Source organism: Podospora pseudocomata, assembly GCF_035222375.1.
Source record: "Podospora pseudocomata strain CBS 415.72m chromosome 2 map unlocalized CBS415.72m_2, whole genome shotgun sequence".
Lineage (NCBI taxonomy): Eukaryota > Fungi > Ascomycota > Sordariomycetes > Sordariales > Podosporaceae > Podospora > Podospora pseudocomata.
In genome coordinates this window covers 1,081,079-1,107,868 of record NW_026946365.1, presented here as the reverse complement: position 1 = coordinate 1,107,868, position 26,790 = coordinate 1,081,079, and the positions used below count along the sequence as shown (strand labels likewise).

The following is a 26,790-nucleotide window of genomic DNA, read 5'->3' as shown; positions in this document are numbered from 1 at the left end:
TTCTGTCAAAGTCAGTCTTGACTTCGACCTTGACCTCGGGCTCGTGGCTAGAAGGTATGTGAGCCGGGATGCGGACTCGGCGTGCGAGGAGTTCGGGCTTTACCTCGACCTTGACTTCGGCATCGGATTCCTCCAATGGGGGGTCTTCAGATTGGCCTCGGGAGGGGATCGCAGCGGGGATACGACGACGTCTTCGGGGCTCGAGCTGGATCCCGACTTTGACCTCGGGGCTATCGCTCATTTCGACGTCCTCGGGTTGGTGGCTCGACTGATCGATTCTGACGGCATCCTCCTCCTCTTTCTTGACCATGTCCTCATCGAGATCATCGCCGTCAGTTTTGATAGGCACGCTGCGCGCCATCTCAACATCCTCTTCATCCTTGATGATGGGCTTAACGTCCTGCTCGACGGAGGGGATGGCAACGTTCGACTCGGGATCAGGTTGTGGCGTCGGCTCGGGTTGGGTATCGCTCGGCGGCGGGGGCATCCCCTCATCCACAACCTCCATTTTGACCACCCTTTGCTGCTCTCTCTTAGCCGCCGTTCCACCCTCATCATCCCCCTTGATCTCAGTCTTCTCAACCAACTCCTCCTCCTTCTTTACCCCCTCCCGTCTCTTCTTTCCCTCGTTCACCTTCTTCCTATCCGCCGCCTTGCACAGCCCCTTCAATCCAACCTCACAGTCTCCACATCTTCTCCCAACGGGCAAGCAGACACTCTGCCCTAGCCCAACCAACAACCAGTTGATCTCCTTCCACTTGTCCTTGGGCAACCAGCTCTGCAGCGCCATTCTCGTCTCCTCTGGTGTCTTGGTCTCTTTAGGTCCATTCCACCCCCAGTAGTTCGTGATCCGGTGAACGTGAACATCGACACCAATGCCCTCCACTCTGTTCCATCCATTCTCGGCACTCATGCACAAGTGCGCCATCTTGGGCCCTACACCTGGCAGTGACACCAACCCCTCAATCGTAGGCGGGATATCCCCGTTGAACTTGTCCTTCAAAATCTGCGCCGTTTGAAGTAGGTACTTTGTCTTGTTGTTGTGAAAGCCGACTTTGCCAATGAGCTCGTTCAGAACGGCAGGGGGGCAGTGGAGCATGTTATTGAGGTTCAACCCAGCTGGTGCACCAGGCTCGAACGGCGGGAGTTCGGTATGAAGACGCTTCATCGCTTCAGCATTGACGGTATCCTTGGTTTGGGAGGAAAGCATCAACGCAACAAGTGTGTGAAAGCGGCGGTCTTTGACTGTAGAGGAGGGGTCGGCAAGGCGCTCACAGCCCATTGTATCAACCGCGGCATTGGCGGCTGGGCCGTTGATGCGCATCTCTTTGACGAGGTTGTAAACCTCCTCCCAATCGGAAGGTGGGGATATGGTGGTCGTGCCGGACGGGGAGGTGACTCGGCGGGCTGGTTTTCGAGCGCGGCCGCGGGGCACGACGGGCTTGGACTCTTCCTTGATGGCGGTCTTGATGTCCTCGTTGTCGGAGAGGGAAGAGAGAAAGTCGGAATCGGAGCCACCTTCAGATTTGACAGCCGTGCGCTCTACCTTTACTCTAGTGGTTCGCCGGTGAGGCGAAGAGTTGATGGTTTGTGTGGTGACTGCAGTGGTCACGGTGCGCCGGCGCTTGGCCGCCCTGGTTGTCGTGATCGCATCTTCAATATCTGAACCAAGGGATAGTTTGACGTCATCGTCGACTTCGACGTCGCTTTCTTCGACCTTTGTCATAGCTGCGCTGGGGCTGGCGTTGGTATTGTAAGAGAATCGCGCGGCCAAAGTCGAGGTTCTGGATGATCGCCGGAGCGGTGTTGAAGTCGAGGCCGCAGTCTCAAAGAGTCGTGCGGTCTCCCTAGCCACGCGCGACGTCCTCATTTTTACAACTGTTGTTGTTGTTGTTGTTGTTGTTGTTGTTGTTGTTGTTGTTGTTGTTGTTGTTGTTGTTGTTGTTGGTGGTGGTGGTGGTGGTTTGGTTGCCAAGTTGAAGCCGTGAACAAGCTGCAGCCACAATGGTGAATTGGAGACGCGTTGAGGTTGTTAAATTGAGGGAGCTCTTGTGCTATTTGGCTGTTTTCTGATTGGCCCAGAAAAAGTGGCGCAAATCTGCACCAAGCTGTTGGGTTCGGAGTGTTTGCTGGCGCTAGTGCCAGAGAGGTCTAGCGTCAAGCCCACGTGGCGATCTGCAACAGCGGGAATCTTACTGGGTGGGGGAGTGGGGTTGAGTTCACGATTTCGATGCGACAACAGCGCAATGCTATGCGGCAGGTGGTTTGCGCTGGTCAGGGCAGCGTCGCACAAGCTGCATAAGCTAGTGATTTTTTATTGATACTTATGTAAGATAAGACCAGTTGCTCGAGTGATTCTGGGGGAGATTGAATGGTGAGAGAAAACAAAATGTTGGCCAATCCTCTTCCGTAATCCTGCACTGTTTGCGTTAATTATCCAAATTGGGGACACTTTTTGGTATAGAGGACTTCGTGTTGATCCTGTCTAGAAGATGTCGCAATGTATATAACCGCCTAAATCAAAATCCCTCCCCTCAACACTTTTCATCTTTACAAGTATTTACTTTAATCTCTCATCCCTCCAAATCTATTATTTCTAGCTATAGAGACTGATATTCTCGAACTAAGATAACCCTTAAAAAACTCAAACCAAGTACTTCCCTTGTCTTGTCAGTAATTTGGAAGCGACCACCAACGTTAAGGGGGTTAGGGTAGTCATGAGACGTCCTCGGGGGCAATATCCCATATATTCACTTATCATCCCCCTTCCCCATATTTTCTCACCTTTATCCCCCAACTCCGACCGATATCGTCTTCATCCCAACTTGACGTCGACTTTATCAAACTCTAAAGATAAGTGGAGCAACTCCAACTTTTCATCAGCACTTGCGCTTCATTCCCACCACCTGCGGCTGCATGTGTTGGATATGATAAACCGGTCGGCAAACAGGATAACCTGCCCATAGACACATTCACCCTGCGTTACCTTACCTACCGAAGTGCGGAGTGGTGTTGAGGATTTCCAATGAAAACTTCCTTCTGTCTCTCGCTCACCCGCCCCTAGGCACACCGAAGCTTACTTTGTCCGGTTCTGTCTCTCAGATTAACTTATGGCAATAACCAAATGGAAGAACATGGGTCCGCCTCTTATTTCGTATGTCTGGCTCTGGACCATGACTGATGCGTGCTTAGGAGACTGAGGATGCATGCTTGGGGTATTGGAGGAGGGCCAGATTTCTTCCTTGAGACAGCTTCTCAGGGATAACGCCGTGATTCGTTCCTTTAGTGGTGGGTTACTAAAGCGGTTCGTTTTATTGCAAGATAAGAAAGATGCTTATAAAGGTGCTCTAACCGAGACTGACCGATTTCGTCTTGTTGTATTATTAACGTCATCCCGACTCCTCGAGGATTCATCGCATCGACTTCTGTATTGTCAGGCCTCCATCTGAGCCTCGACAAACATCATCACAAGCGAAACTGTATTACATCTTCAAACATTATTTATTCTTAGTTTAGTGGTATCTGTGCCAACTTACAACACTCTCATGTAAACAAACCCAACAACCTCCTACGCAAACAGCCTTCCACTCTCCCCCCCCCCACCCCGATCATTGCTGAGAGGCTTGCATGCAAGAAAATAGAAGCGTGTTTCTACTGATGGGTATGACACAATAAAAAACATACCCAACAAAAGAATCTCTAAGTAATATATATCCAACCCTTCTCCAAACATCGCTAAAACAATACTACCTCTCAAACTCCCGCTATCTATACCATTAAATATCCCAAACAAAAAAACCAATTCAACATCCCACCTGGGTATTCTCTCCTCAAGCCAAAAATTCATCCCTCGCCCAATGCCTCAAAACAACCCACCCCTCCTCAAACCCCTTCTTATCCATCCTCACAATGATCGCCGCATGACTATGCCTCGCATTGTGTATCCAAACCGGATACTTTCTCCACACAAGCTTATCCAACGCCTGAATAGCAGAAAACTGATACGGTGCCAGCGCCAACGTAGGGAAATGCGGGTGCGACTGTTTCCTCTCTAGCGAAAGCAGGTGCCTATCTTCCGAGCTGTTGTCATCGTCATCCTCCGACAGTCCCAAGTATTGTTGACTTTGCGAGTTGTTGATGTGCTCGTAGGTGTCCTCGACAGCTTCGCGCATTTCCTTGATCCAGAGGTTGACTCTGTAGCCTTCTATTTTGATACCAGCCATTCCACTCTCGTGGAGTTTTACACGCTGAGACGAGCGGACTGTTTGGATGGCGGCGTTGGTGAAGAACGCTAGGAGCGCAACGGGGACGAAGACGACTATTGTCGCGATGATTGGGACTCGCTTTGCCCACTTCTCGACTGATTGCATCAGCGGTTCTGGGTCTCTGGGTGCGGCGGGGGACACTGGGTTCTTTGGATCGAGAATGACACCGTCGTAGCCTGGTAAAGGGTTGGTCTTGATTTTTGACATGTCCACATATGGATCTGTTTTCGTGATCCCCGTCGTGTAATGAACGGCGCTTCTGTCATTTACAATGTTGGTGTAGAGCGTGCGTCGTTGAAATCGGGCCAGACCGGCCATGAAGATCGACTTCGGATCTGCGAGAACAGCAACAAGAGGCTTGCCCGTGTCACGGAATTCGTCAATGCCAAAGAGTTGCCTCCCAGACATGCAGAGTGTTCGTGCGCCCAGGCTGTTCCATATCCTGTCTGACCAACCTCGCAAAGGGGCTCGTACTCCCAGGAAAGGGCTCGCGAAAGCTGTGAAATTCTAGGGATCAGGTTAGCATTGGGTCAGTTGCATCAATCGAGGTGGCTGGCCAACATACCTTGCACTCGAGGTCATCCAGAACACCCCGCGCATGAAGCAGCCCGATGGCATATCTTGCGACAAGTCCACCTAACGAGTAGCCAGCGATGCTTATCTTCTTGATATTTCCACCCTTGCTCTTGATCAACGCCAGCTCCTCCTCGATCTCCAAACACACGCGCTCGCCACCGAGTTCGATCCCATCGTAGGTAAAGGAGCCGCTGTTGCGCTTTGCGACGAGGATACGCAGCTTATTTGGGGGAAATTGATCGCGAAGGGCTTTGGCGACGTTTTTCATGTGGTTTGGGTTTCCCCATAGCTGCACAACAAAAATTAGCAGCTGATTTGACTTGAGGCTAATGCGCCATTGACATGACAAACCCCGTGGACCAAGACGCAGAGATGGTCAGCTTCCGGTGTTCCGCCCGAGTACTCGTCCATGGCTTGGAGCTATTGTCAGAAATTCAAGGTCGATCTGCAACAAAAAAAGGACAAGAGAGCGATATCAAGCAAATAAAGCAAAATGACAGATCGTTGTTGTTTTGTATAAAAACAGAAGTGACGCGGCCGAATGCGGGTTCCGAAATCCGAGGTGTCTCATGAAGGCTGTCGGCACCTGAGATGAAGAACCGCTGTGGCCAGCTACGTCAGCAGCGCCGCCTTGGCTCGTCACCCGGAGATAAGCTCTTTTAGGGGGGATTTGGAGTGGGGCGGTGCGGGAAGGCGCTGCAGCGGGAGCTGGCGGGCCGGGTTCTGGAATTCGTCCGAACTGCGATGTGACGATCTATTCATACATGTGTGATTGTGGCTGGTGAGACTTGAGCTCATGATCGTGGTTGAGTTGAAAATGGTGATTGAAGTTGTTTGCATCGAGCCTGGCCATAACTGATACCTGTCATACCTAGCAGCAGCATGCACTGGAGCCATCCATCAGGTGCGCGGAATTGTCTGGACTACAATAGCCGGTCATGACCTGAGCTGTGAGATTCTGTTCAGTGGCAGCGTACAATCTCTGGATATTAACTAGCGATTTATCCTCTATATTCCAGTCATGGCCCATTCATTGCGTGTCGCTCTCATCAGGTGTCAACACCCGCGCTGCAAGTATACATTCTATGAGGATACCTCAACAAGACCTGGTTTCTGCTGGCTCTATCAACTGTTCTCATTTCCGATCCCACCCAGCTCAGCGTCCAGCTATATTCTATGTACAAGATAAGGTCGACCTGTTGCCGCTTCTTACTCGCCCCTACAGACTGTATGTCGACCTGTTGTCATGCTCCAGAGAATACCGGCTCCCATAACGGGCTTCTCGACCACCGGGTTCTGACTGACTGCCTCTTTTTCTGCGCATGAGTTAATATCACTTGATTCTTGCCAGTTCTCTCACAGTGCTGACCACAGTCATGATCAAGGAAGGATAAGGTGCGGGGCCCCTGTGATGGATATATCGAGGGCCTTGTCCAAGAAACAGCGGAAGCAAACTTCTCTCAGCCCCTCATGAGTTTGTTGACCCTGAGCTGGGCGATTCCAGCCCCCCAAGATTTGCGAGCGAAATCCCCGCATTCGCCCCTCGTCCGTTAAGTGGCTTTCTAAGGGAGAAAATATGCGATCTAAGTGGCTTTTCAGGGGGGGGAATATGCGATTACGCTCGTCGTTCGTTTGCTTAGCTGTACGATCCGGGGCCTCGTCTGCTTGCTGAGCTCGAGCACCGCGATCCAGCTCATCCTTCACTTGCATGTTCTTGTACACCTGGTACTGATGAGCTCTGCAATAACACCGGTACCAGGGGATCTCCCGAGCGCAACGGCCACCGTCGACATTCTTGTCTGTTCTCCTGAAGGCACTGAAGGTTGTTAGTAGCAAAGCCTTTCTGCAGCGATCCGGGGATTGCAATGCGGCGACTTACCATCTATGGTTGCGGCAAAGACTTCCCCCTTCCACCGCAGGCAACCCGCACAGCTTCCCGTCAGAGGTTGTAGACTTCGCAATGTATGTTTGCGTCCTGGGACCCTTCGAGAGGGAGAACAGTTTCATGCTGGGAAACTAAGTTAGAGAATATTACAAGATTCGAGTGATGGTCAAAATAGGGGCTGGGTTCGTGAATGGCTTCTTTTTGATGTCCACTGGTAAAATGTAGCAGGAATGGCTGCGCTTTTCTACTTGTACCTTGGACACCTGAGACTCAAATGGAAAGTGTCCGCCTTTTGCGTTTGTTGTACACCATTGTTGAAACCATTCCATCTTATTTCTTTGAAGCAAGGCTGCCAACACTGCCTGTCTAAGTCACCGCTCAGTTTCAGCATGCTGTCACTCGCTCCTGCTCAAACACCTTGATGGTTCAATAGATGAGATTAAAGATTACATCTATCAGGATGGCCTCCAACACAAAACAACGTTGGAGGACTCGAAACACTCGCTGTGTACAGCTCCGTATCATAACTAATCAATGGAATCCCACCCGACCCCGAATCTCCATAACCGCCCACACGATCCCGCTCACCCGCACGCTATGACTACTGAATTATCCTCATAAAATGCCCTGACCCTCCCATCTCGAAACAGACGTATCCATCACGCCCTGTTTACGGGTCCATAGGGCTGTGATGGCCCCCGCAAAGAAACCAACGCCGGTCCCAGATAAGTATCCTTGTTATATGCCCCACCCCCAGAATGGACACCCTTTCCAGCACAAACTCTTGACAAACCACCTTTCAAATCAATTCTTCCCCTTCGCCTGCTCCCTCTTCCCCTCCCCCCCAATTACCCTCCCCACCTTCCTCAACCTTCCCCATATAACCACCACCAAAACCAACGTCAAAGCCTGTATCATCGCCGCCTTGATATACATCCCCACCGTCACCCCCTTCCCCCTCCCCCTGTCCTCATCCCCATCCAGCACCCTCCTCAACAACCCAACCTCATCCGTCACAACCCCATCCACCCCCTTCCTCCACGCCCACCTCATCCACCGTTCATCATTCACCGTCCAGACCCACAACCTCCTCTCCGTCCTCGCCCTTCTCACCCTCTGCACAAATTCCCTCCCAACCGGCCCCACAACCGCCTGCTGCAACAGATTAAACTGCACCCCCGCCCATTTCTCATCATCCAAAAACCTCTTTGCGTACAGCAGCGAGAAGCCAATATACGCCCTCCTGAAACCAGGGAGCTCCTCCCCCAACGCCCTCAAGTAATTCTCATTCCACCCCCCAAGCACAATCCTCTCCTGCCACGTCCAGGAGGCTCCTTCTGGCGGTGGGTTCGAGCCGATAGTGGCTGCGATGGAGGGCACAAGTGTGAGGTTGGGGTCGTCGTCTGTTTTGATGTCTAGCAATACCCAAATGTGGGACAGATCGGGGGTTGAGAGGTAGTTTAACAAATCGGAGAGGCGAGCCAAGGGGACGTGAGGGGGGGTGGTGGTACGGAGGGTGGAGAGGTAGGGCCAGGTGCAGGTGGAGATTTTGGGGGAGGGAGAAGCAGCGGTTTAGGGTTGGATCCTAAAAGGGGGGTTAGTGTTTGTTGTGGAAGGGGGGGGGTGAGACGTACGTGGGATAGAACTACGACTCCATCTTTTGATTCGTGAACGTCTGTCTCGATGGCGTGGGCGCCTGCTTTTATGGCTTCTTGGATGGCAAGCATGGAGTTTTCTGGGTAGAGGGCTTTGTAGCCGCGGTGGGCGATGATTTGGGGGGTTGGTTTCGCGGCGTGGTGGTTAGAATGGTGGTGGGTTGGGGGTTTCTCGAGGGGGAAGGGGGATGGGGGTTTGGTGTTGTCGTTGAGGATCTCTTCTGCTGTCATGTTGCTCAAGGGGGTTGTAGTGTGCTGGTTGATGGTGAGATGTGGTGTAAGCTGATGAGATGAGACCGGTTGAGTGAATTGCAGTTGGCAGCTGAACTCTAGTTCAACGTCACGACGTCAAAAGCAATGCTGAAACTGTGAAGTCTTGATGTATATCCAGAGTGATGTAATCCACGCCTCGTCGTCGTCGCAAGCAAGTGGAGTCGTTTATACCCAGCCAGCAGGAAGACGGTCGCATTCGGGGCGGGTTCTTGGTGGATCCCGAGCCGGCGGCGGCAACTTGTCTTAGCTGCCAAGGCGGAGCTTCCGCCGCTGGTGCAACTGCGCCCAACCGCTGTTAGCGGCCGGAGGTACCGGACCTGGTATCCACCTTAAATCCCGGTGCGATGGCCGCCTCCACGCCGTTTTTGCGGCCGCTTCCATCCATCTGGCGCTAGGTACGCATTCCGGTTTCCGGAGGGCGGGGCACAACAAGATCAGATCAGATCGGATTTTTGCGGGATTTGCATCCTTTTTCCAAGTTCTGTAATGTGTATCATATCCTACTGTGGTGAATGCTCCGAAGGCTACAAAGAGGTGATCTTAGTAGCTATGCCCTGAAGATCTCGGCAGTTTGCGGGTTGACTGACACACTGATCATTGCTACCGACACTCGCCTCCAACCTCTGGTCACCCCATCTCCAAAATATCTTTAAACACACTTAGGTCACACCCGCTCGCGAGGCGAGCCTATTCAGCCTGAAGTCTTTGACACTCTATAATAAGGTGCTCACCCTACCGTCCAGCGTCGCAGACGGCTATCGGATTTGCGTCGCATGACGGGCATACATTGTGGACGAGCCAGCCATGCGGTACAACCGCAGCTTAAACGAGCCAACTACAGATGATTACCTCCAAGAAAGCGGCAGAGAATTGTTGGAGTCGCTTATGCGTCGACGCATCGCAGCATATGTCCGTCGATGTACGGCGTATATACGCATGTAGGTACAGTGCAGGAGACGGAAGAACGCCCACATTCCGATACTGCAACCGATGTTTTTCTTTGAGAAATTCTAGGGGGGGCATTACCCTTTTTCTAGGGGGCATTGCCCTTTTTCTAGGGGGCGTTATCCTTTTTCTAGGGGGCATTACCCCCCATGGGGTTAGGGTTATATATGGTCTCTGAGCCTCGCACATCATAATCAACCACATCATCAACCACATCATCAACCACATCAACGCTCACGACTTGCAAATGAAAGCCCGACAATTGAAGGACTGGGGGTAGGTGGTTTGAGGTGAAAGGCTTGTATTGGGGCGTAGGTATCGGGCATTAACACTACGGTAGTATATTAACCACAACATTTTTAAACATGAAGTATATACTGTAATTTGTAAGGCAAAAAATTCACTTCGATATTGGTCATACAGGAAATAAATGGATGTAATGAGAAAAATACGTTGTGGTATGGGGGGGTAATGCCCCCTAGAAAAAAGGCAATGGCCCCCCTAGAATTTCTCTTTTCTTTCTTGATAGATTGGTCACGAGGGCAATCAACAGACGTAACAATTATACTCACTCCATGTCAACACGAGAAAGTGATCATACTGTACAACGCCCAACTTCATATCCCTCCCAACATCCCATGGAAGAAGCCTGTATCAAACCCACGGTACCTGTTTCTCCGTCCAGACTCCAACAACCTCGTTCGAAACCTCCTCCTTCCCCACGTGCCCACACAAACCCCAGATTCCATAAAATTGGCCAAAAAGGGGGAGGCAAACTCGTTTTGGGTGCTTCCCAGCATCGGCATTCAGCTGTTTCCCGTGTAGGGTTTTCCATGGCAGCACCTGTCCTCGTCACTCCTATCGTCATCAGCTGTTCAAGCTCGCTCTCCCCACACACACCAACACAATAATCCACCACGAACTCTCCCCTCATTTCATCAAACAGACCACGTAGCATAACCACCACCTAAAAGCCAGGCCCCATGCCACCAGTCACGATCCCCCGGCCACATCGTAGGGTTAGCAAACGACCATCAATCATCAAGGCTTATCCATCCTTCGGTATTCCGAATAAGAATGTGGACCTCCCTCACCCCCCTCCCTTCCCGGCCCTTCTGGGTCTTCCTCCCATCCCCAGATCCAACCTGCAGGTAACTGACTCGCAAACCCTGATCTCTCCACACCACAACAGATCCCGGAATCCCAACAAGAATTCCCAAACAGCGAGCATCCCGAACGAGAACCCCCGGCTGGCATCTTTTATGGATCCCCGCTAAAGTTACTAGCCCCGAGCTGACTAAATCTCTCTCCGATCAAAAATGTGCTCATCAGCGGTGGTCTGATGGCGACCTGTCACCCTGTCGCGTGAGATGGATTAGGCAAGGTGCGCAACGATGCCTATAGGCTTGGGCTCAGGCGGCTATCGTAAATGCACCGCCAAAGGGAAGAGGCTATTCGGATTTCTTATCGGAGACCAGACCATTCTTGTCCATGTCTTGGTGTTCTTGGTGTCTCAAAACACTCGACGCATGTCTCAAGGGGGAAGCTCAACTCAACCTCTACCATGATCGATCACAACTGGATGTGTAATGAATACTTTTGACTGCATTCATTGATAGCTAAAATCCCGCTATACTAACTGTCCAAAAATCCGCCTGTAACTAAAATAACCATATGTTGAACCATATAAACCCCAAGAATCCCCAAAAAAGACAATAGTATCCATCCTTTTTTTTTAAAAAAAAAAAAAAGAAAAAAAAGAAAAAAAGGAAAAAAAAAAACAAAGCGAGCGTAAATATAAACACCACCATCCCCCCATCCCCCCACCGAAAAAGATCCAGCAAATGCAAGCTTTGCAACCTGTCATCATAGAACCAAATACCACCCGATGATGAATGACTATCGAGAACTCCAGCCGGTACCGTCGGTATCCAAGCCCAATTCCAGGTCCCTCGCCCCCCAACCGAGAATAAATACCAAACCCAACTCCAATACTCCACGCCCTTGAAACTCGTCAAAAAGTCAAGATACCTATATATCAGATTCCAAACTCCAACCCATCAACCAAATACCCCTCCCCAGAAACCGAACAACCCCCCCCTCCCATCAAACCCCCCCTCCCAAAATCCCCCAACCCATCCAACCTCATCCCCCCCCCCGGCGGCCCGCCCATCTCAGCCTCACTACAACTCAAACTATCCTCGCTCGGCAAACTCAACACACTCTGCGCCGTCCCATGCCCACCACCGTTTTGTCCCCCACCGAAATCCCCCAAATTAAACCCTGTCACATCCCAACTCTCAGGCGACCACCCCCCCGCCGTCGGCACGGAAGTAGCACTCACACTCACAGGACTCGCGTCTCCAGCAGTAGCCATGCTCAACCCCGGCCCCCCATAAATAGCATCATACACATTCAGATGATCCCCCTCAATGCTCGTCAGCAGCGCCTGCCACTCCGACGTGCTGGCCCCAGAGTGCTTCTGCATCTGCGCAAAGATCTGCGCCTGGCTTATCAGGCTCTGCGGCGGAGGACGGGCCTGCACGGGCGACGACGGCGTCGAGATCCGTGCCATCATGTTGTGAGGGTGGTGCGCATGGCTGCTGCTCATGCTAAGCCTTTGATCTCTCTGAAGAAGAGGCACATTCGGCGGTCTTGCTCCGTCAAATGACGCCCTTTGGGCCCGTGAGGAAAAATCCCGAGCTTGCTGGATGTGTTGTTGCAGTTGCGGTTGCGGCATGGAGATTCTTCTCAACTTCTCCTGCTGCATCCTCAGGTCCGTCTCGCTCATGCTGTGCCGCTGACTGTTGTTGTTGATGGTCTTGTGGATCGTCGTGGTCGTCGTCGGCGACGGAGCAGCCCCGGGTGAAGCTCGGTGTTGCTGCTGACCCAACTGATGCGGAGCAGCAGCATAATCCGGGCTTTGCCTCGGCGGGGTCGGCAAACTCTGCGGGGGCGACGTTGCTGCTGCTGGCACCACCACCGCCGGCGGCTCCTCCACCGCGATCAACATCCCTGCCACCCTCTTGAAGTCATAGCACCCCGGGGCTTTTGCCCTATCCACCACCTTGATCACCGCATTGACCAGCTTCTCGTGGTCCTTCAACACCTTGCTGTCCGGCTTGAGGTCCAACGTCTGAAAAAGCAAAACCATGCCACAGAGAATAAGCGTGTCGTACTTGTTCAGGCAAAACGAAAAGCTCAGGCTCCGCTCCTCGAGCAGCTGAATAATCTGAATAATGCACTTGCTCGACTCGCCGACCGACAGCAGCGCCGGGGCCGCCTTGGGCCCCAGGCTAGACGTCACTGCGGGGCGGTAAATCAGGGTTCGGATGTAGTAGTATGCAAGGGCCTGGATACCTGGTTAGCACCGGTGGAGCACCGACGCGGTATCGGATTTTGCAGTGTCCGCTAACTTACAAGGATAGGGGACCGGCTGCCTGTCACGTCGGTCGAGGGCTTGTCCTGCTTGAAGGTGAGTTTGAGGTGCTGGGGCAGGTTGTTGTACCACTCATCCAGCTCGGCCTCGAGAGCGGACATTTGCTGGAGCGACAGGTCGTGCGAGGTGGCCGAAGGGTAAATCTTCTCGAGCACCTTTGCGAGCACTCGGGATCCCCGGAAGAGGGCGAGCGCGTTGGACAAACGGGTCGCCTCGCCAGGAAGGCTCGGCTGGAACCCCTTCTCCGTGACGTATTCGTCGTCTGTGTCAGATGGGAACTCGCAGTGGATGTCCTCTTCCTTGAGGAGCTTGGGGAGGCCGAGCAGGGCAGCAGAGAAGCTATGACCGGTCAGTGACGTGCTTGTGAGCGAATTGAAAGACGGATGAACATACCAATCAAGCATATAAAGCGACCAAAAGACCTTCTTACGGGTCTCGATTGTCAAGACACCAAACGAGAACCGTTTCTGGCTCTGGTGGAGTCCTAACCGGTGCGACAAACCAACAGCAATGCCCTTGTAGTGCTGGAGCCTCTTGTAGTCAGCCCGAATGGTGCAGTACATGAGAGCAAGTAACAGGCACTGAAGCGTCACCATGGTATTATCCATGAGAATCGCCTCGAGGGCCCGCTGCCACTGCTGCTCACACGCCGCGATCTGCTCGAGATCTGGTTGTTCACTCGACAGCGCGGCGATCGCAAAGACCAAGTACAGCTGCGCAAGCTTGTGGTTGTTCTTGATCTTATCCGGGTCCGCCACAAACTCCTCGTAGACGCGAAGAAAAGTCGGCTTGTGGAGGACCGGGAAAAGGGGCGACCACTCCTGGAAGTAAACATTGACGCAGCGGTCGGTGAACAACCGTGGAGGAACCCTCATCTGCGGCGATGGTTGTTTTTGTGCGAGAGGATAGCACCCCTGGATGTGCAAAAACGCTTCTGGATTGAAATCGGCACACGACTTGCCATTCTCCTGCATCTTCCTCTTGCATGATTCTGGATGGCATGTTAGCAAAACATGGCAAGAAAGCGAGTCTGCTCAAAGACGGCGACAAACCAATGAAGCTCCGCCCGCTCGACGCGCCCATGAAGTACGAATCCGAATTCTCAACACCGAGCAGCAACGGCGAGGCCTGAACACGGAAGGTATCTTCCCTTGGTGGTGGGCTAGACTCCAGTCTCACACTGGTTGGCGGTGGTGATCTATGTGGTGATTCCGCCGGTGACCGTCGGTTGCTGTGCATCTTGGACAACATGTCGATTTTCTCATCCTTCTCGTCCAACAGATCCTTCAACTCCCTAACCTCCGACTCTAAGGCGCGGACGCGCTCCTCGAGCGACTCGGTGTAGCCTCTTGGAAAGGCACGACGGCTGAGCTTGTCGCTGGTGCGGCATTCAAAGCCAACATTGGCGCACTGCGAGCAGCAAGGGCGAATGCCATCGCAGCGAATCTTCTTACTGCGGCATCTGTCGCAGGCCTGGGCGATACGGCTCTGGGAGCTCGTGCCCACCTTGATGACCTTCATAGGCAGAATTCCTGGCATTTTGGCGGTCTTGTTGATTGCTTGCTGTCTGTGTTTTGGTCGACAAAAATATAACCCCTGAATTCGTTTGCTTCTTCTTTTCGTTCTTTCTTCCTTCAACAACAAAAATAAATAGCCTATCGATATCCTCTCATTCGCACAGTGATACCGTTACACAACAAAAAAAAACGTCGCGGTATGATTGTTTTTTTTTTGCTGAGAGTAGAAATGGTGGTGGTGGTGGTGGTATCGGGCTGCGGGCGGCGCGGAATGGCTGAACGGGAGGTGCGGGCGATGCGATCAGTAGCAGGGTAGACCTCACCAGCTGTCTCGGACCCCGTGGCTTTGTCGTCGTAGTGCAGGTGTCTCGTTTACCATGGACTGACTGATGGATGGACCAGACAAAAGATTTTAAATTCTAGAGTAAAAAGAGGCAAATCTATATTCGAGAGGGGGGAATTGGAAGACGTGACAGGCGGGGCGGGTGGGTTTAATATGAATGACAACATGCCCTGCCCAGAGTCGGAACGGGGGATGATAAGCCAGGACGAGTGTGTGTGCCCGGGAGGTGAGGGAAAAAAGGGAAAGGCGCCGTGGACAGCCAAGCTGCAGGCCCTCGTCCGCTGGCACGTTGGGGACTTCGGCCCACACGGAGTCTGGTCTCTCTGGCTCTGGTCGACCTTGGCCCAGTCCAAATGCGATTGAATCTGCGGAGAAAAAATGGAAGCGGTCGGTCAGCACTCGCAACCAGGCGCACCCTTGGCCGGAGCGGCGTGGCAGGGTTGTAGGGGTTGGAAATCCAGACAAATCATTGGATGGCTGGCCTGCCAACGTCGCCCAGCCCTCAAAGCCCCAATCACGGTCCAGCAGGACATGGAGGGGAATCCGGGGTGAGCAGGGGGGATGGGGGTTGCTCACTGGGGGGAGGCTATTGCGTTAGCTGAGAGTTAACGGGCTAGCACTGCTCCGTACTGAGTCTGGGGAAACAGATTCCCCTGTTCCTGATGACCACACCCACTCGAAAGTGCCAGACCAGAAAATGGCACCACCATCTTCTGTCACTCGCTGTGTCGGCCACGGGGCTAGATCCGTTCAAAACTCGTCACTTCAATGCTCGAGAAGGGCTCAGATAGGCCACCCAGGTGATGATGGCATCATGGAGAAGCGTGTCCATGGTACGCTTACCGTCAGCCCAGAAACCGGGGCCTTCTCCGTCCTGCATCACGAGGACACCGCATGGCAAAATGGTAAGCAGCTCTGGCAGGTTCCGGGGTAAGTGATGGGCAATGGCAAAACCATGGCCACCGAAAACAATGCGCGGCATGGACGGTGAACACAGCTCCCAAGACTTTGCCAACCACGCCCTAACAACCTTTCTGCCACCTTCCAACTGGCTGTCCTTTGCTACTTTGAGGCTAACGCCGGCCACTCTCACTGGCAGAGACTGGAAAACGCTGGTGATCACCACTGCAACTGTTGATGAGCACTTCGGCAGACCAAAAGTTGGAAAGTGGGACGCCTTCTCTTGGCAGCCACAACCCGCCGTTGCGAAGTTCCTGGGCGTTGCGACGATGGGATACTACCGACCAGGTTTCTGTGCAGTTGCCAGACTGTTTGTTGGGACAAGTGCGAGAGAGCAGGCGAACCTCGTCACGATCGCTGTCGTCTGTGTGACCAGCCTCGTCAAGCTCATCATAACGACGACAGCATGCGTGATGACAGCTATGGCCACACAGCATCAGCATGCTATACTGCAAGCAGCTTCGCTCCTTGCCACCCGAGGCGGTGATCAAAAGGCCACGGTGAACGGTGACCAAGTCTGTGTGCCTGTTAATATCAGCACAAGGTGTCCAAAAGAGGGGATTATTATCCTGGAGGCATAGGACTTGTGTGTCGTAGCCAAGTACGAATACCCCAAACCAATCCCAAATACCTATGCCTTAAAAACAGAAGCCTTGAATCTCCCCCCGCTTTGGAATTTGACAGATGAGCTTCTTCTCAGGTTGAAACAGCGATGATCAAGTCTTTTTCCAAACGATCAGCCGGCAAACACTCCAAGGTTAACCCTGCCGGGCTTGTTTCATTTGAATGATGGAATTGGATAACAGGTCGGCGATATATCTTCAAGTCGGTCGATTGTACAGCAGCCGCTTACATACATTTTAACAATCCCCAAGTAGCGCATTAAGAAGCTTTCTGTTTGAACCATTCCATTCGGCGCTTTGGTTTAAACGTCATCCCCGCACTAACAAAAAGAACCCCAAGGCTGAGGGAGCATCAAAGCCGTTACAGGTCCGGTTCTTCGCGAGGGTCCCAAGATTTCCCCGCATTTTGGGGATAGTTGTGGCCTTCTTTTTGAGATCGACTTTCCGGCAAAATACCCCATGTCGTGTGGAGATTGTTTTTTCTTATGGCAGGCGGCTGCATTCGACCCTTGAGTGTGTCAATAAATTCAAGGCAAAGGTGCCTTGCTGTAAAAAATGCGTCCGATTTTTCCAGAAGCTCTCCTGCCGTGTCCTCACCGGGGTGACAGGGCCGAACCACGCCTTCTGTGTATGAGAGTCCTGACCGCCAGGCACACCTTGTTGATAGCGGCGGTTGGGGGCTGGTGTTGAGCTTGTCTTTTTGGTAGCGTTGTTCTGGCTGTTGTCGTTTCCAAAATCCTTCCAAGAATAACCAGAGCTTTCTATAGCGTCCGTGAACTGTCGGGATGCTGAATCCGAGATTAGAACCTATGCCGAGTTTGCTGAAGAGACCTTAGCCAAGCTGCATCTGAGACAATGAGGAACCTTTTGCCTTGTTAGTTAATGTAGTCCCTCTAGGCTGACTCTCGCCAACTCCGTAGGGGTAGCGATGTGCGGAATAGCTCAAGCAGCTCTGCATTCTGTGCAAAAAAGAAAGCGGCATATGTGGAAATAATTTGTCAAAAAGTGAACCATGCTGAGATTGGTGCGGTAAGGCCGCGTCTCAAGAAGCCAAAACCATTCGATGCCGGTTGACATACGAATGTTGCAGAGGCGACACACCACTCAGAAATAAGCAGGAGGATGATGTGCGTCTGCAACCATTAGCTGAAGTCGTCGGCCTCATTGGACGCCTCTTCGCCGACTAGGTCCGAATTGGAAGTCTCCATCGATCCGAGATAAGCCACCACGTTTTCGGCTTCCAGTAGCGAATTTTTCTGCATGACCGTGTTAGCAGCTGCCCCGATTGGTTACCATAGCCGGTGAGCTTGGCTCTCCCAGACCACCATCACCACCATGTTGCAGGTAGGGAAGCAATGAGACGCACCTCTTGTTCCAACGCTTGGATGGCATCTTCCAATAGACTCGTTTCGATCTGTCGGAGCAGCAGACCATGCTTGAGACATTCTTCCCTGATTGTCGAAGAGTCGTGGCGGGGAAGCTCTGACTTGAGCTGCTTAAGATGGATCTCAAGGTTCTCCTGAACTGAGACGGCAACTCGAAGTCTGAGGACTTCGGGGAGGGGGTGAGTTTGGGCTACTAGTTTTTGGAACTCGGAAATCTGATCTGTAACGTCTTCATCTTGCCAGAAAACGCGCAGCTGCTGGTTTCCCTCGTTGTCCTGCAGGATGCGAAAGTCCAGGCCGTCCTCCTCGTTGACACACTTGAGATATGCAAAATTGCTGTCCCACCGGATGCTGCCGCTCTCCCGAGCCACGTGGACTTTGGGCGCTTTCCCAAACGCGACAAGCTTCGCCTTGGCCAATGGGTCGTCGGGAAAGGGTGCCAGAGGGAGTACCAGGCTCTCGGACGTCGATTCGGGGTCGATGAAGCCGTAGCTAAAGAGCATCTCAGCTGCAGACTTGGTGTCGCCGTAACTGATGGTTACTTCCTGACCCTTGGACATGCTCACTCCCGGGCGAAGTAACAGTATTGCCTCGTAGTCGGAGTTTTGGTCGTAGTAGGCACTTGGGTCGGACGAATGGTTGATCATGTCGATGCAGGGGACCATTGACTCTCCGGATTTGGGAAGCTCCAGGCATCTTGATCGATAGAGGGCGTCGAGATGCACCCAGTCTTTGAGCGAGACGGCGCCACTGTGCCAAAGAAGGCCGTTCCAGCAAGGGATATCAGACGAGGCTTCTCGGATCATTTCAAACTCATTGTCGAGGGCTCTGAGTTTTGCTCCCACAGCCACCTCCAGTGAGGTGCCTTTCAACAGTGGCCTTTCGTCCTCGGTCCAGACGGTAGGCAGCAAGACTGTCTTGGGCAGGAACTGCAAGTACTGAGTCCATGGATTGGAAACACCCACATGGGCGTGACTGGAGTTCCGCGCTAACTGAACAAGCAGGAAGAGCAGAACGTTGACGCGGGGTGGCTACGTTATTGTCAGCCGTCTGTGTCAGAAGGTCAAGTTTTGGGGATCACGGTTACATGGTGTCCGACGGCTTCTAGGAGCTGTTTGAACTCTTTGTCTTCTTTTGCGTGTTCCTCGACAGCCAGAGAGTTGAGGATGAGGTCGTGAGGGACGGCGAGCAGCTGTGGGGTCTCGACGGTGCCTTCAGGGGCAGCGAGGTCCTTTTGGCTGACCACGCCGTATCCCTTGTCCACGGTGGTGGTTACCTCGACATTGTCGAAGGAGACATCGTTGAGGCGGGCCCAGGCAGGAAGATCTTGTATCGGGAGGGCCATGGCGGGTTTTTGTTTGTTTTGTTCTCAAGCTTGTGATTGTGCTGACCAACAGCCTTGATTGCCGGTTGGTCTAAGAATGACCGACTCCACTGGACTTGAAACAAATGCAGTTACTCTCGCTCGAATGTGCCTTTCCTCGGTCGATGCCGGTATTGGTGATCGCTTCCTTCCGCCAAATTATTACCCGCTCAAATGGAATAGAATTCAGTAAACATTCGAAACTCTTAAATTGTCATGACGGTGTATGCTCTTCGATTGTCCGTTTGCTGGTGGGACTTACAGATCAACCTTCTCGAGGACGTATGGGGCTGGCGATAGTCAGCAGTCTGTTCTGCGAAGGTTACCCACTGGACTCAAAAACAGCAACTATGCAATTGATGCTTCTCATAGGCTGAACAAATCTCAGACATGCCATGTGTGAAGGTGACATTGAATTTTAATCCCGAGACACCACGATTGTGCCCCTCCACGGCCCGTTATCGTTATCAACCACTGCGGGGCAGATATTTTCAACCAAGGACACTCAATCGCGCGCAACGACATTCGCGGCGCAAACCACCTCGCGCCCGCTCACCTCTCAATACCGGCCCCATCTCCTGATATATACCCTAAATACGAAACCTCCCTCTAACCAGATTTGACAAACGTCCACCATGCCTCGAGACCCCCTCATCGGCCTCGTGGGCAAGCCCAGCGCCGGCAAATCAAGCACCCTCAACTCCCTCACAGATGCCTCCTCCAAAGTTGGTGGGTAGAGACAGAACAAAACAAACCCTTGCTTTCCCAAGCTCCAGAGGCTGATACCGCCGTAGGAAACTTCCCGTACGACCTCTCTCTCTCTCCCTCCCAAACTCTCTCCCATAACTAACCCCCAACTCGCCCACTAGCTTCACAACCATAGACCCCCAACGCGCAATAGGCTACCTCCAAATTGACTGCGCCTGCACCCGCTACAACCTAACCGACAAATGCAAGCCAAACTACGGCTCCTGCGACAACGGCCGCCGCTCCGTCCCCATCGAGCTCCTCGACGTAGCCGGTCTCGTCCCCGGCGCGCACGAAGGCAAAGGCCTCGGTAACAAATTCCTCGACGACCTCCGCCACGCCGACGCCCTCATCCACGTCGTCGACGCCTCGGGCACCACCGATGCAGAAGGCAAAGTAACCCGGGGCTACGACCCCTCCGTCGACATCGCCTGGTTACGAAGCGAGATTGTAGCCTGGATCAGGGGGAATCTCATGACGAAATGGGGAAGCATCAAAAGAAGACACATCGCCGTCAAGGCGACCGCAGTAGAAACCCTACAGAACCAGTTCTCCGGGTACGGGAGTACGAGCGCTGTGGTGGCAAGAACGTTGGATAAGTTGGGACTGAAGGAGCCATTGGAGGAGTGGAGTGGTTTGTTCCCCCCTTTGTTTTTTTTTCCTTTTTTTTTACCTCCTTTCTAAAATGGCAATAGATGAAACCATCGACCGCGTGGTAAACGCTTTTACAGACGAGAAGTTCCCCACCGTCATCGCCCTCAACAAAATCGACCACCCCGATGCGGACAAGAACATTGCCAAAATCGCCAAGCAGCAAGACCCCAACTCGATCGTGCTCTGCTCGGCCATTTCGGAGATTTTTCTCAGGAAGATGGCCAAGCAAGGCTATATCCGCTACACGGAAGGATCAGAGTTTGTCGACACGAGAGAGGACTTGATAGCAGATGGGGATCCGGACGGTGGTGGGCTTAAAGAGCTCGACGAGAAGAACAGGAACAGGATAGAGAACCTCAAGGATATGGTTCTCTACCGGTTTGGGTCTACGGGCGTGGTGCATGTCCTGACGAAGGCGGCCGAGATTCTGGGGCTTGTGCCGGTTTTTCCGGTGAGGAATATTGCTACCTTTGGGTCGGGGGGTGTGGGGGAGGGGATGGGCAGTAATAAAGGGGTGTTTAGGGATTGTGTGCTGGTGAAGAAGGGGTCGACGGTGGGGGATGTGGCGAGGAAGGTGATGGGGGATGCGCCGATTGCGTATATTGAGGGGGCTGGGGGTTTGAGGGTTGCGGAGGATCAGTTGGTGGCGGTTGGGAAGAACGATGTGAGTTGCTTTGTTGCGGTGCTTTTTGATTCGGGAGAGGTGCGGTGGGTTGCTAACGGTTTCTTAGATTTTGTCTTTCAAGGTTGGTAAGTAGATCGGGTGCATGGCATACAGAGCGGAGTATCATACAGGGAGGATATTGAGACGAGTGGGTGATATCTTGACGCTACGGCGACGATTCCATGGAACTGTTAGATGGGGCTGAGAGCGTTGTGATCTGCGACTATGGAATTCATATATTCTACAGGCGTACTACGAGTCCTTGCGGCAGGATAGGTATTTCGGGATGGTGTTGGAATATAAATGTATAACAGCAGGCATAGCGAATTGCCAATGTCGGTTGCAACCGGTTGATGCTAGTTATAGGACTTATTCACATTCACCTCTCTTTGCGACTCTGGGCCTGCGAGTTATGAGATACCAGCGACCATATCAGCCTTTCCAGATCTGATTATCAGAGGCAGCAATGTTATATACCCCGTCTGGCCCCTTGTTCAGTTTGATGCTGAGGTTTATCACCCCTGTAGAAAAACAAGACAAATTATCGACATAGGAAAGGTGGGTTATGTAAGACACTGTCCCTATATAACAGGGAGTATGTGAGGTTGTGAGTAAGAGTATAGGGGAGGAAGAGATGGCGAGAACTTATGACGACGGGAAACCATGTTTTGAATGGACCAGTTTGGCAAGATAATAACACTTGCTATATACATAGTCGAAAATTCCATCAAAACTTTTGGCTGGGCTGTGATGTTGTCAGAGCTCTCTGTAAACATACGAGACCGATATCAATCTGGAACGTCATGGACCGCCCGTCTAAAAAATATGTGAGAGTCACTGCGAACAAGTTTATTCAACATTCACGAAATCATGAGACGATAATATCTTCAATTCTCAAAACAACGGGTATCGTAAGTTATTACAACCACCACTTCCTTTCCTCTTCGCCTTTCTTCCTTCCCAAGCTAGCAATTACTTGAGTAAACCCTCGCTCAGAAAACTGAAAACAACAAAAAAACAAGAGCCGTAAAGTCATTATCCACTCCTTGTTCCAAAGAACAAAATTAACGGTCCCCGGATTCCGCACCATTCCCACTGCCGTTGATACCACCACCGGTAGTCCCGATCTTAGAAAGTGTCATGCCATCGATTGCCGAGGTTTCTTGGCGCTGAAGCTAGGGGTAGCTCAGCCGAACAAAAGATAGCGGGGTCGTGCGGTGTTGGTAAGGTAGCGCAAGGGCGGTCAGCGTCAGCGGCACAGGCTTGGAGAAAGCGCAATTATGTCATTGGTTTTCTTCCGCCCATCTTCCCGTCGGTCCCCTCCTCCTCTACCGCCCAACCTCATTTTTCTTCCCCGACGGTGAGTTTTGCGTCGCTATCGGTGAGAATTCACTTGGGCGGTTTTTGTGTGAGGGGACGAGACTAGTATTTGCAAATGATGTAGAGGGCGTGGACGATGCCGGGGATGTACTGGATTTTTGTTAGTGGGATAGAAAAAGATCGAAGGTGAAGAAAGGGCACATACACCAAGGATCGTCAAGAGGAGGTTGATCAAAAGGTCAGCACCGCAGCCGCGCTCGAGGAAAACTCCAAGAGGAGGGAGCAAGACGGCGAAGATGATCTTGCAGATGTCAGAACCGGTGAAAGGCATGTTGATGGTGTTGTTTGTTTGAGTTGTGTGTAAAACTGGTAGGTGTAGATGGTATCGATATTTGTTGGTCGAAAACGGTTCGTTCTGTGATTGTTGGTATGTGTTGGGGTATGAAGAAACAAAGAGAGAGGACCCGAAAAGCAAAATCCAGGTCAGGTCAGGTTAGTTAAATACCTTTCATACGTCAGGCGACAGCACCAGCCCGGGCAGCCACCCCAGCAAGGAAACTGGGGACCTGGTCCAACTCTACCTTCCCGCAGCACACCAGGGCAGCGCACCGTTGATCGATCTCATGCCATGGCTGGCTTTACCGCCTGCCAAGGCCCAAGTCCACTCTTGACCCACGAGCGGGTCCCTTTGCCTTGAAGCTTTCCCGTGCCGTAACCCGTGTGCCCGTTGCGGTGAGAGGTCACCTTTTTTCAAACGTTAGGTCATAAGATGCTGTGGTGTGTACACAGCCTGGTGTGCTTGCTCGCCGGCAACCTCAACTGGAATTCTTCTATCCAGGTTTCACTGTATGCGTCATACACAAACCATCACCGTTCTTCCAGCAGAAAATACACTACCCAAACCTTGGATTCCACCATCGCCTTCGGGAAGCCCCCAAGACGGTTGAACCGGCACCGCCCAACCCACCCGGCACCAAAAAACCCGTCTTGACGCCGTCGACTTTTCTGCTAATAAAAGAGGGCAGGTTTATGACGTGACAAGTGTCCAAAAGTCCAGAAGCCTTGTGCCGCATATCCAGCTACAGCTCCAGCTCTCTAGGGCTGACAACAGCCAACCACCTCACCTTTCACCATCCTCCCCCATCAAAGTACTCTTGACAACATCTATTTTCGTCCCCCGTTTCACATCCCTCCCCCCAGATAATATCCCTCTCTAACATCCCCCAACAAATCACCAATCATCATCGTGTAGTTCCAGCCACCAAACCGCCCCGTCTCACAAAGTTAGCTACCCCGCCAGTTAGTTCAACGTGAAACAGCAAAACCAACCATCCCAAAATCGCAAAACGTAGTCCAAGGCTTTTGCCCCAGGCGAATTCCCCTCCTTGATATCATAGCTTCCTTGGCCAATTGAATAATGATTGCGCGTTCGCTCGCGATTCTTCAAAGCCTCCCGTCCCCAAGCTTTGGGCACGGACGCGCCGACAACCCCAGTGACGTATGCGCTGGCGCGGGAGGCAGCCACAAGTGGTTGCATGTGCCCATGACATCACTTGATCAGCAAAAAGATTGGGTGTGGCGCAGTGGCTTGGTCGCGCGAGAAGAACACGACGAGAGTGTGGCGCATTATGTGGATAGTGCAGTGTGTACGTAAGATGTGGCTCTCTCCATATCACGAGAAGAATCACGAGGTTGAGAGTGAGAAATGTTGTTGAGAGGTGAAGATTTCAGATGAAATCACAGAATATGAGGGTTAGGGTTGGCCCAAGAGACATGATGTCAAACGTGGGTTAGGGTTGTCGAGCAGCCACACAAACCAACCATTGTACCTTTTACTGTCACCTCGAGTCCCATTCTTAGTATCACCAAAAATACTAACCGTGGCTTAACTACTCCAGTCATATGGAAATTCATCTTTTTTTTCCCATATTTGTCTACAATTACCCTTCCTCCCAATGGTCGCTTTCCCAGCCGATCAACAACCTCAACCCGACACTTCAACCATCCATGTCACGCTAACAATCTCAGACAGGACTCTACCAATTCCACCTCCCCGCATCCTCCCTCAACCTAAACTCAACACACGTTCCCAAGTCCGGAATCAACACATCATACATACTCGTATTCCCCGGCCTCTCCTTCTTCCCCCCGGGGAACTGCAAGTCATATCTCAACAGAATGTTCGCCGCAATCATCTTCATCGAGTGATCAGCAAAAAACCTCCCCGGGCACACAATCTTGCCGTGCCCGAAATGGAGGTTGTTGTCAGCAGTAGTAGTAAACCGGTGGATCTTCTCCTGGCCTGGGAACTTCCGCTTGTTGTACTGACGCAAACCATCAAACTTCTCGGGGTCGGGGCCGTTCTTCTCCGGGTCCATGCCGATGGCGTAGGTGGCCATTTGGATGTGGCAGCCGTTGGGGAGAACGACACCGTCGTGGAGGACGATGTCGGAGCGGACTATGGCGTTGAAGCCCACTGAGGCGGTGTCAGTCTCAGTTGATCATGGATTGAATAGGGAAAAAGAGACTTACAAAGAGTAGGCGGACTGTGCCTCTGCGATTCACGCATAAAGCTGTCCAGCTTCTTCATCTCGGCCAGGGCGGTGTGAGTAAACCCGTTGTGTTCAGTCAAGACTTGGATAATCTCCTCCCTCAGCACCTCGACGTACTCGCTGTGCACGCAGAGATCAAACAGGAGCTGGGCCACGGCAATGATGGTGGATGGGCCGGAACCGAGATACGTCACCATCAATCTCTGGACGGTGATCTCGTCGCTATCGCCTTCGGCAATGCCGCCGTCCATGAGGTACTGCAAGAAGTCCTCTGGCTTCTTATAGTCAGGATCCTTTTCGAGGACGCGACGCTTCTGGATGAGGGGGATGAGCATCTTTCTGGCCTTGCGGAGTGCGGCGTCAACACCCCATGAAGTTGGAGAGAACTGGGCGGCAATCGGCTTGAAAAAGTCGGGGAAGAGACGAAGGGCAAAATTGTGCTTGAAACCGTGTTCCGAGTAGTTGATGGCGGCCTGGATATACTCTTCGTTCTCCTTGAGCTCGTCGACGAACTGGGTGGCTACTCCGCGGTGGACCATTCTCCTGGCCAAGTGAAGGGCGTTGATGCTGGTCCATTCTGTGGTGGAATTCGCAGGGAGTTCGACGGGAAGGTACTTCTTGAACTGCTCCTGGACTGCCGGCACTTGGAGACCCAGTCTGGGGGTGAGACGAGCATTGAGCATGCGAGTTTGGAGACTGTGGTCGGTGATGACATTGGTGATGGAGTGGAGGCGCTGGAAGGCGTCCACGATGGCGGTGTTGAGAGAGAGCTTCTCAGGGGGCATGGAGGCCAGCTCCTGGAGGTACTTGTTGGGGACGATCAGCAGATCATTGCCCGATACCTTGAAGAAGGTGTCTTTGTACTTGGCATAGCCCTCGGCGATGTACTTTGGGCCATTGCGGAAGAAGGCTAGACGGCCCAGGACAGCATTTTTGGGACCGATGATGGGGGCATCGAAGTTGTAATTGCCGTCGATGAAGTCCCGGGAGGCCTTTGCCTTGGTGATTGCCCACCAGTACCAGAGTGTGAGGCCACAGAGGATGGCAGTTGCAATGGAAGATGAGAATTGGAAGGTGGAGGAGTCAATGCCCCCGGCGGGCAGTGATCTACCCTCTGGGAGTACACTGGCGAAGGACCTGTTGACGATATCCATTGTGCTGACGATTTGCCAGGCAAGAAGATGTCAGGGTTGGAAAGGAACGAGACACTTCCGAAAGGGCCGAAATTTATGTTTAAAAAGAGGCAGGTGGCACGATGGCTCGCACCAGATCCTCCCGCCGGAGCATAGCAATCATGTCATCCAACAACACTCTTTGCAGCCCGGAATAAGGCCCACGAGAACCACGGGCGCATCCGCCGACCTGTTTCCGTCTATCAGTCACAGCAGCTGGATGACCCGAGCCATGTGCTTCTATTTACTGGTGCGAAGCAAGGCGACGGCGAGCTGGAGAATCCACACACCTATCGGTGCATGTGCGGCTCAGTCTGCTGCAACACACACCCCTCGTTTCTGACTGTCCTCTCGACCTCGTGGGAGTGGTGACATTGCACGTTTGCATGTGCCACGCCGCTCCCCGCTTCAACCATCCATCCTGTAATACGGATTTGGATATATTTCTACAT

At 52.4% G+C, this 26,790-nt stretch overlaps 8 protein-coding genes across 8 annotated transcripts; 1 reads left to right on the top strand and 7 right to left on the bottom strand.

The window, feature by feature from the left end:
- Positions 1–11: 11 nt before the first annotated feature.
- NTH1_1 (alpha,alpha-trehalase nth1) lies at positions 12–1,870 on the bottom strand (the record flags this gene model as incomplete). The annotated part of the gene is made up of 2 exons (XM_062887106.1): positions 12–47; positions 104–1,870. The coding sequence occupies 2 exons, from the start codon at positions 1,868–1,870 to the stop codon at positions 12–14; spliced, it is 1,803 nt and encodes a 600-aa protein (XP_062746894.1).
- A 1,732-nt stretch (positions 1,871–3,602) lies between these two features.
- Positions 3,603–5,446, bottom strand: QC762_202160 (uncharacterized protein). The gene is made up of 3 exons (XM_062887105.1): positions 5,193–5,446; positions 4,831–5,130; positions 3,603–4,772 (listed from the first exon to the last, which is right to left on the bottom strand). Exons 1-3 carry the CDS (start codon positions 5,250–5,252, stop codon positions 3,831–3,833), a joined length of 1,302 nt encoding a protein of 433 aa, XP_062746893.1. The 5' UTR covers positions 5,253–5,446; the 3' UTR covers positions 3,603–3,830.
- Positions 5,447–7,530: 2,084 nt separating this feature from the next.
- Positions 7,531–9,253, bottom strand: QC762_202150 (uncharacterized protein; the record flags this gene model as incomplete). The annotated part of the gene is given in 3 exon segments (XM_062887104.1): positions 7,531–8,141; positions 8,152–8,311; positions 8,361–9,253. 3 exon segments carry the CDS (start codon positions 8,610–8,612, stop codon positions 7,531–7,533), a joined length of 1,023 nt encoding a protein of 340 aa, XP_062746892.1. The 5' UTR covers positions 8,613–9,253.
- Positions 9,254–11,178: 1,925 nt separating this feature from the next.
- Positions 11,179–15,378, bottom strand: CAT8 (DNA-binding transcription factor cat8). Its single transcript, XM_062887103.1, has 5 exons — positions 14,091–15,378; positions 13,432–14,029; positions 13,020–13,377; positions 11,356–12,951; positions 11,179–11,332 (listed from the first exon to the last, which is right to left on the bottom strand). The coding sequence occupies exons 1-4, from the start codon at positions 14,575–14,577 to the stop codon at positions 11,638–11,640; spliced, it is 2,757 nt and encodes a 918-aa protein (XP_062746891.1). The 5' UTR covers positions 14,578–15,378; the 3' UTR covers positions 11,179–11,332; positions 11,356–11,637.
- Positions 15,379–16,362: 984 nt separating this feature from the next.
- Positions 16,363–19,629, bottom strand: QC762_202130 (uncharacterized protein). The gene is made up of 4 exons (XM_062887102.1): positions 18,954–19,629; positions 17,848–18,897; positions 16,490–17,737; positions 16,363–16,383 (listed from the first exon to the last, which is right to left on the bottom strand). Exons 1-3 carry the CDS (start codon positions 19,209–19,211, stop codon positions 17,624–17,626), a joined length of 1,422 nt encoding a protein of 473 aa, XP_062746890.1. The 5' UTR covers positions 19,212–19,629; the 3' UTR covers positions 16,363–16,383; positions 16,490–17,623.
- A 235-nt stretch (positions 19,630–19,864) lies between these two features.
- Positions 19,865–21,684, top strand: QC762_202120 (uncharacterized protein; the record flags this gene model as incomplete). Its single annotated transcript, XM_062887101.1, has 5 exons — positions 19,865–19,958; positions 20,024–20,033; positions 20,099–20,610; positions 20,672–21,294; positions 21,362–21,684. The coding sequence occupies 5 exons, from the start codon at positions 19,865–19,867 to the stop codon at positions 21,386–21,388; spliced, it is 1,266 nt and encodes a 421-aa protein (XP_062746889.1). The 3' UTR covers positions 21,389–21,684.
- A 418-nt stretch (positions 21,685–22,102) lies between these two features.
- Positions 22,103–23,387, bottom strand: PMP3_1 (plasma membrane proteolipid Pmp3). The gene is made up of 2 exons (XM_062887100.1): positions 22,820–23,387; positions 22,103–22,764 (listed from the first exon to the last, which is right to left on the bottom strand). The coding sequence occupies exons 1-2, from the start codon at positions 22,943–22,945 to the stop codon at positions 22,717–22,719; spliced, it is 174 nt and encodes a 57-aa protein (XP_062746888.1). The 5' UTR covers positions 22,946–23,387; the 3' UTR covers positions 22,103–22,716.
- A 1,056-nt stretch (positions 23,388–24,443) lies between these two features.
- QC762_202100 (uncharacterized protein) lies at positions 24,444–26,751 on the bottom strand. The gene is made up of 2 exons (XM_062887099.1): positions 25,147–26,751; positions 24,444–25,090 (listed from the first exon to the last, which is right to left on the bottom strand). The coding sequence occupies exons 1-2, from the start codon at positions 26,318–26,320 to the stop codon at positions 24,651–24,653; spliced, it is 1,614 nt and encodes a 537-aa protein (XP_062746887.1). The 5' UTR covers positions 26,321–26,751; the 3' UTR covers positions 24,444–24,650.
- Positions 26,752–26,790: the final 39 nt, after the last annotated feature.